At 38.4% G+C, this 8239-nt stretch overlaps 1 protein-coding gene across 5 annotated transcripts; it reads right to left on the bottom strand.

Annotated features, from left to right (window-relative positions):
• Nucleotides 1–3885: 3885 nt before the first annotated feature.
• LOC309504360 (uncharacterized protein) lies at nucleotides 3886–7905 on the bottom strand. Of its 5 annotated transcripts, none has more exons than XM_082177426.1 (7): nucleotides 7703–7905; nucleotides 7412–7467; nucleotides 7236–7329; nucleotides 6661–6742; nucleotides 4964–6266; nucleotides 4723–4879; nucleotides 3886–4624 (listed from the first exon to the last, which is right to left on the bottom strand). In XM_082177426.1, the coding sequence occupies exons 2-5, from the start codon at nucleotides 7437–7439 to the stop codon at nucleotides 5880–5882; spliced, it is 591 nt and encodes a 196-aa protein (XP_082033552.1). In that variant the 5' UTR covers nucleotides 7440–7467; nucleotides 7703–7905; the 3' UTR covers nucleotides 3886–4624; nucleotides 4723–4879; nucleotides 4964–5879. The 5 variants fall into 5 exon arrangements, with proteins under 5 accessions (XP_082033552.1, XP_082033553.1, XP_082033555.1 ...); XM_082177427.1 differs by having other exon boundaries at nucleotides 5043–6266; XM_082177429.1 differs by having other exon boundaries at nucleotides 5043–5344.
• Nucleotides 7906–8239: the final 334 nt, after the last annotated feature.

The raw sequence follows: 8239 nt of genomic DNA, 5'->3' as shown, positions 1-8239 counted from the left end.
CAAATTCTTAGACTTTTTTATTTTTATTTATTTTTTTACCAAAAATGCTTCCAGCACCTGGTATTCCCAGGCGGTCTCCCATCCAACCAGTCCCGACACTGCTTAGCTTCCGAGATCAGACGAGATCGGGCGTTCTTTTTTTTTTTTTTTTTTTTTTTGACTTGCTGAAGAAACTCCCAAGACTGGGCTTCTTGAAGAAACTAAGACTATTTCAGGCTTTTTGAACAAATTCTTAGCCTTTATTTTTATTTATTTTTATTTTTTTTGACTTTCTGAAGAAACTCTGCTCCCAAGACTGGGCTTTTTGAAGAAACTAAGACTATTTCAGGCTTTTTGAACAAATTCTTAGACTTTTTTTTTTTTTTTTTTTTTTTTTTTACCAAAAATGCTTCCAGCACCTGGTATTCCCAGGCGGTCTCCCATCCAACCAGGCCCGACACTGCTTAGCTTCCGAGATCAGACGAGATCGGGCGTTCTTTTTTTTTTTTTTTGACTTTCTGAAGAAACTCTGCTCCCAAGACTGGGCTTCTTGAAGAAACTAAGACTATTTCAGGCTTTTTGAACAAATTCTTAGACTTTTTTTTTTTTTTTTTTTTTTTTACTTTTTGAAGAAACTCTGCTCCCAAGACTGGGCTTTTTGAAGAAACTAAGACTATTTCAGGCTTTTTGAACACATTCTTAGACTTTTTTTTTTTTTTTTTTTTTTTTTACCAAAAATGCTTCCAGCACCTGGTATTCCCAGGCGGTCTTCCATCCAACCAGTCCCGACACTGCTTAGCTTCCGAGATCAGACGAGATCGGGCGTTCTTTTTTTATTTTTATTTTTATTTTTATTTTTTTGACTTTCTGAAGAAACTCTGCTCCCAAGACTGGGCTTCTTGAAGAAACTAAGACTATTTCAGGCTTTTTGAACAAATTCTTAGACTTTTTTTTTTTTTCTTTTTTTTTTGACTTTCTGAAGAAACTCTGCTCCCAAGACTGGGCTTTTTGAAGAAACTAAGACTATTTCAGGCTTTTTGAACACATTCTTAGAGTCTTTTTTTTTTTAATTTTTTTTTTTTAAATGCTTCCAGCACCTGGTATTCCCAGGCGGTCTCCCATCCAACCAGGCCCGACACTGCTTAGCTTCCGAGATCAGACGAGATCGGGCGTTCTTTTTTTATTTATTTTTTTTATTTTTTATTTTTGACTTTCTGAAGAAACTCTGCTCCCAAGACTGGGCTTCTTGAAGAAACTAAGACTATTTCAGGCTTTTTGAACAAATTCTTAGACTTTTTTTTTTTTTCTTTTTTTTTTGACTTTCTGAAGAAACTCTGCTCCCAAGACTGGGCTTTTTGAAGAAACTAAGACTATTTCAGGCTTTTTGAACACATTCTTAGAGTCTTTTTTTTTTTAATTTTTTTTTTTTAAATGCTTCCAGCACCTGGTATTCCCAGGCGGTCTCCCATCCAACCAGGCCCGACACTGCTTAGCTTCCGAGATCAGACGAGATCGGGCGTTCTTTTTTTTTTTTTTTTTTTTTTGACTTGCTGAAGAAACTCCCAAGACTGGGCTTCTTGAAGAAACTAAGACTATTTCAGGCTTTTTGAACAAATTCTTAGCCTTTATTTTTATTTTTTTTTATTTTTTTTTGACTTTCTGAAGAAACTCTGCTCCCAAGACTGGGCTTCTTGAAGAAACTAAGACTATTTCAGGCTTTTTGAACAAATTCTTAGACTTTTTTTATTTTTTTATTTTTTTTTACCAAAAATGCTTCCAGCACCTGGTATTCCCAGGCGGTCTCCCATCCAACCAGGCCCGACACTGCTTAGCTTCCGAGATCAGACGAGATCGGGCGTTCTTTTTTTTTTTCTTTTTTTTGACTTTCTGAAGAAACTCCCAAGACTGGGCTTCTTGAAGAAACTAAGACTATTTCAGGCTTTTTGAACAAATTCTTAGACTTTTTTTTATTTTTTTTTATTTTTTTTGACTTTCTGAAGAAACTGCTCCCAAGACTGGGCTTTTTGAAGAAACTAAGACTATTTCAGGCTTTTTGAACACATTCTTAGACTCTTTTTTTTACCAAAAATGCTTCCAGCACCTGGTATTCCCAGGCGGTCTTCCATCCAACCAGTCCCGACCCTGCTTAGCTTCCGAGATCAGACAAGATCGGGCGTTCTTTTTTTATTTTTATTTTTATTTTTATTTTTTTGACTTTCTGAAGAAACTCTGCTCCCAAGACTGGGCTTTTTGAAGAAACTAAGACTATTTCAGGCTTTTTGAACACATTCTTAGACTCTTTTTTTTTTTTTTTTTTTTTTTTTTTAAATGCTTCGAGCACCTGGTATTCCCAGGCGGTCTCCCATCCAACCAGGCCCGACACTGCTTAGCTTATGAGATCGGGCGTTATTATTTTTTTTTTATTATTATTTTTTTTGACTTTCTGAAGAAACTCTGCTCCCAAGACTGGGCTTCTTGAAGAAACTAAGACTATTTCAGGCTTTTTGAACAAATTCTTAGACTTTTTTTTTTTTTTTTTTTTTTGACTTTCTGAAGAAACTCTGCTCCCAAGACTGGGCTTCTTGAAGAAACTAAGACTATTTCAGGCTTTTTGAACAAATTCTTAGACTTTTTTTTTTTTTTTTTTTTACCAAAAATGCTTCCAGCACCTGGTATTCCCAGGCGGTCTCCCATCCAACCAGTCCCGACACTGCTTAGCTTCCGAGATCAGACGAGATCGGACGTTCTTTTTTTTTTTTTTTTTTTTTTTGGACTTTCTGAAGAAACTCTGCTCCCAAGACTGGGCTTCTTGAAGAAACTAAGGCTGTTTCTCAATACCAAGAATGCAAAGAATGTACTCGTGTTCTTGGGGAGAACGCTCTTGCTAGTTGTTCTTGGAAGAATGAACTCACAAGGTGACGAGCACACAGAACGCTGCTGACAGTTTGAGACGATGTGTTCTTGCAGGTTCTTGCTGGTATTGTGCAATAATACCCCCGCACAGACGCCGTCTGCAGTACCCAAACATAACGATAATTATTGACGATAACAGCCAGGCTTTATCACCCAAGCCTACCCTCAGCTCAAGGGATAACTAACTCTACAACTGTACACTACAATGTAATGTATATTCATAACAATAAAGCAACGCCTGTCTCCTTTCATTCTGCTTCTGTTGTTTGTTTGTGTAACTGTTACATCACTAGCCAAAGGCGGGAAAAAAACGCCGGTAAAGCGCAGGCTATTGTTTGTCATTCAAGTAGTCTATTGTTTGGAGAAGATCAAATACTTAAGGTTAAATAACTGTTAGGTCAAAGATGGACCGGGTAATGTTAGCAGTCACCATGGGTATACTTTACCAAGAAGCAGAAGAGGAAGTTGCTGAGCTGAGAAGGCGTCTACAAATGAGGAGAACCAGGATGAGGAGGAGGAAGATGGAACGACAATATGCTATTTTAGCGTTTGTCTCTGATTATGTACGTACATTATCTTATAAAGTTGACTTAAATCAGCACTGAACTTAAATAATAGTGGCAAACAATGTGATCAAGTAGATTGAAATGTTAAAACAGGGTTCTCAACAGGGATACTGTACCCCTAGTTAATATAAAGCAATTTTTTCATCACTCAATATTACAATTGATTACATCAATCAAGCTACATTTGATCATGTTGATTGTGCCCCCCAGTACCATCACCTCCTCACAAAATCCTAGGGGAGAACCCTGGATGAATAGGAAAAATTACTAGTTTATAGATTCCTTATCCAATACATTGGGATTAGGTAAATAGAATAGCTTGTTTGAGTAGCTTAAATTACAGTATGCTCTGCACTACCTTAGACCTGTATCAAACAAAGGTTCACACTCACATTTACATTTGCAGATAAAACAACTCAGGAAAGCCTTGTAAAAGAAATCAAGTAAAGTTTATTAGTACATCTGTAGCCTACATAATTTTAAGAAATACATATAACCAGACTAGAAGGAATGGAACAGCCTTTTTTTTTACTTACCATTGTGTTGGCCTTTCCTTGCTTCCCACTCCTTCTCCAATACCAAAATTATACCAAAATGATAGTAATAAAAAAATACTTTTAGAATGTTAATTGATGATAAGTAATTATATACAGTGTATACTGTGTATATATATATATATATATATATATATAATATATGTGTGTGTGTATTTCTTTTTTAAACACAGGATCAAACGCCTTCTCAGAGGTATGTACAAATAAATAACTACGTGCCAATCCTCAGAGTTTTTTTCTCTGAAGCTGACCTGAAACCAGCCTTTAGGCTCTCCAGAGAAACCATCAACCTGCTGGTCCAGATGTTGCCTCGGCAAAAGCCACATGGATGGAGCCACGAAATCGAGGTGGCTGTCTGTCTCTACTGGCTTGCATGTGGCACCTCATACAGAGTGACAGCAGACATCTTCGCCATACCGAGAGCCACAGTTGGCAGAATAGTCCACAGCATAGTGGATGACATGATGGCCATTGTTCACAAGGTGATTCATTTCCCCAAGCCAGAAGAGATGGAGGAGGTCGGGGCAGGCTTTGCTCGCTTGGCTGGCCATGAGGCATTCCGCTGTACGGCTGGAGCAATAGATGGGTGCCACGTCAGAATACTTCCACCTGCTGAACCACAAAAGAAGTGTTACTTCAACCGCAAGCTCTTCCCTTCAGTGGTTCTCCAGGGTGTGTGTGATGGCAAAGGGAAATTTCTGGATATTTACATTGGCAACACCGGGTCAGTCCATGATGCCCTTGTCCTCCGGAGATCTCCAATGTACAAGGAGTCCCTATATCCACCAGCCGGCTCCTTTCTTCTTGGAGATGGGGGGTACCCATGTCTGCAGCATCCTCTCACCCTCATGACTCCATACCGCCAGCCTATAGCGGGTAAGAATACACAGAGAACATTTTTATTGGATTTGTTACTTTGCATTTGAAACACTACATATATTTTTACATTACCTGTATTTTAATCATCAGGCCAAGTTGAAGCACGCTTCAACAAGCACCATGCCAAGGCCAGGAACATCATTGAGCGTACCTTTGGAATGCTAAAAACCCGCTGGCGAGCCATCTTCCTGAGGGCTTTGGAGATTCGGCCTCTATTTGCCCCTAAAGTTATTGCAGCATGCTGCATCCTCCACAACCTCTGTCTCTCGACAGATGATATCCTGGAGGAGGAGGAGGAACTTCACGATGAGGATGAAGATCAGGGGAACGTTCCTGATGGGGATAGGGAGTCCTCAGGAAATAATCTCCGTGCCAGACTTGCTGCACAGGTGTCTGCCCCTGGAGAGCTGCCTGCATGTCTGCGGGAGCATGATTATGATTGAGGCGATAAACCTGAGTGAATGCCCAGGGACAATAGATGCGAATTAGCTGCTAGAAAACTCTTATTCTATTCTTATTATAACTCTCTAATTATTTTAAGTGTGCACTGTCCCTGTCAAATAAATAGTGAATAAATGAAAATGAAAATGTTACCTTGAAAATGTAATATATTTATTTGTATCATTATATTAGTTAGACTGTAAAATTGTTTAGTTGATGAATAATAAAAAATACTGTGTATATGGTCATTGACTGTTTTTTTAAGCACACCTAGCATAATGGCAATGACAACAGAAAAAAATACCTATTAATCACCAACTATTTTAGTTGAAAAGAAACATGCCAAATTTGATGGCTGTCTACAAATAATGTCAAAAAGAAGCCATGATTCTGACTGCCATTTGTCTTTCCTGCATATTACTTCTTGATGTACTGCAAATGTTTATTAATCTACCATCCAGACTGAAACTCAATTTAAAAAATATTTATAGAAGAAAATTCATTACAATAATCGTAAACCAAGAACATTACAAATAATACAGGCTATTTACAATTTATTTACAAGTCTCTCAAAGAGAGTCAAGTATCTCTCTGCCCTGTCAGACGCTGCTCTTTCCCTCGCCTCTACCCTCGCCACTGCCTCCTGCTCTCTCTCCTCTTCCCTCTCTGCCTGCTCCTTCATGAAATCCAGGATTGCCTCACTGACCCTGGCCCTCTTCCTTGGTGGCGGGTTGGCCCGTTCTTTGGGAGGGGCAGAGGACGGAGAGGTGACAACGCCACCTGTAGTGGCAGTCAGATTTGCTGACACTACCAGGGGCGGACTTATTGAGTGCTGCCCCTGGAGTGCAGCATCCATCTGACTGTACCACTGCCAGGTAGCAGCAGTCACTCCACCTGCCTCCACCCCTTTCCCTGTTGGAGGATCCCTGAGTTCCTAAAAAATTATGTATAAATAAAACGGTGAAAACTGTTATTGAACATATTTGTAGTCCCAAAAAGTTTCCACAGTTTGAATGGCTCCACAAATGTTTGTTGCAATGCTATCCTGTATAAATTCCCTTCATGTCAAGTTAGTTTAAGATATCATGCAATAATGATGGAAGTTAAAATACTGATGCCAAACATATAATATTAATTTTCCACACAGAAAAAAATTAAGTTTGGGATATGTTGTTTAGTTTACAATTTCCTAAAAGTGTTTGATAATGCATGTCCTTGCCCTATAATACTTGTACTCCACTTGTAAAAATAATTGCATATTAACTTGGTAAATCTAGCTTAAATTAGTCCCACTACATTACTGAAAAAGAGATTAAATGGTAGGTTACCTTGTATTTTTCCTTGAGGTTATTCCATTTTTTCATAGCTTGTTTGGCTGTGATAGCCAGGTCAGACTTGTTCACAAATACTCTGAAAAAAGCAAAAAGAAGAGAGGACAACGTAAACACAATTACTAATATTACTACTAACAATAATTATTATTTGTATTACTGTCACTCCTCTTATTCCCTGCATGCATGTACTATCATACACTTAAGTGCAATACTGCCTCCATATAACTTTCTGCATTCATATCATAACCAAATCATAAATTTCACCTATACTATTTATTGTGCTTGTCACTAGTATTTTGCAGTGTTTCATATCACACTACAACCCACTTTAAATCACATATATTCAACAGACTAAAATGTAACTTACACAACTTCTTTATTTTTTGTTTTAAATTTGCTTTCTTAGCTTTATAGTATTTATTTGTTTTCTTTCATTTTGGTGCATAAAACTCTTCTGACAGGCTGGCAGACACAACCAAACACACCAATCGACCAACTACCCCTAGCGTACAAACCTTTTTATATAACAGTCTGTAGTACAAACACAAATTATGCATAACGTTACTCACTCCCATCCATTTTTGGAGGAATTCCTCCGACCAGTGAAGAGAGCCTCGTTGGCCGCTCGCCACGCAATTACTGCTGCGGTTTCCTCAGATGTCCCTTTGTTTCAATTAAAATGTTATCACATTATTCAGAAGGCAATTACATAATAATAGCGGTACGGAAAGTAAAACTTTCTTACAGTTGTGTGTCTGGCTTTCTTCTGCCATGTCGTCTGCTGCTGCAATGGTCTCTTGACTGTGGGGTAAAACGAGTCTGTGAGCAGACTGGCCGGTTGGCTCGCTAGCTATAGCTAGCAGGCGGTTATGGAGATTCTCACTTCCAAAAACGTTTGAGCACATTTTCGATTCGCCATAAATTTTCGTAAAAATGCCAGAATTTGAAATCTACACAGTTGATTTCTCGCATCAAATGTTCTCAGAAGTGAATATAGTGATGAAATAGCGTAAGAAATTGTAGAAAAACGACTTACTGTATTGACCTTCCTGGAATGCCGAAATGAATGCTGGGATATTTCTGCCGTCAAGTTCACAAGTTACCAACCTATGCATCCTCGGTAAAATGGGCGTGTCAAGAACACTTCCGGGAATTTTAACCGTTCTTGCCAAAATGCAAACTTGTGTATTGGGACGGTACTTGGGCACCAACTGATGACGTTTCACAAGTTCACAAGAACACAAGTACAGACAAGAACGCGTATTGAGAAACGGCCTAAGACTATTTCAGGCTTTTTGAACAAATTCTTAGACTTTTATTTTTTATTTTTATTTTTTTTACCAAAAATGCTTCCAGCACCTGGTATTCCCAGGCGGTCTCCCATCCAACCAGGCCCGACACTGCTTAGCTTACGAGATCGGGCGTTATTTTTTTTTTTTTTTTTTTTTTTTTTTTGACTTTCTGAAGAAACTCTGCTCCCAAGACTGGGCTTCTTGAAGAAACTAAGACTATTTCAGGCTTTTTGAACAAATTCTTAGACTTTTTGTTTTGTTTTGTTTTTTGTTTTTTTACC

Source organism: Leuciscus leuciscus (genome assembly GCF_965113295.1).
Source record: "Leuciscus leuciscus genome assembly, chromosome: 8".
NCBI lineage: Eukaryota > Metazoa > Chordata > Actinopteri > Cypriniformes > Leuciscidae > Leuciscus > Leuciscus leuciscus.
This window is presented reverse-complemented; position numbering and strand designations above follow the sequence as displayed.

What these genes read in the sequence shown, in the direction of transcription:
- LOC309504360 (XM_082177425.1), bottom strand. Translation starts at nt 7,439, where the DNA reads ATGGCAGAAGAAAGCCAGACACACAACT. An exon ending in AGAAAGCCAGACACACAACT is followed by an intron (nt 7,330 to 7,411) that starts GTAAGAAAGTTT and finishes ATTGAAACAAAG; the next exon opens with GGACATCTGAGGAAACCGCA. An exon ending in TCCTCCAAAAATGGATGGGA is followed by an intron (nt 6,743 to 7,235) that starts GTGAGTAACGTT and finishes TGCTTTTTTCAG; the next exon opens with AGTATTTGTGAACAAGTCTG.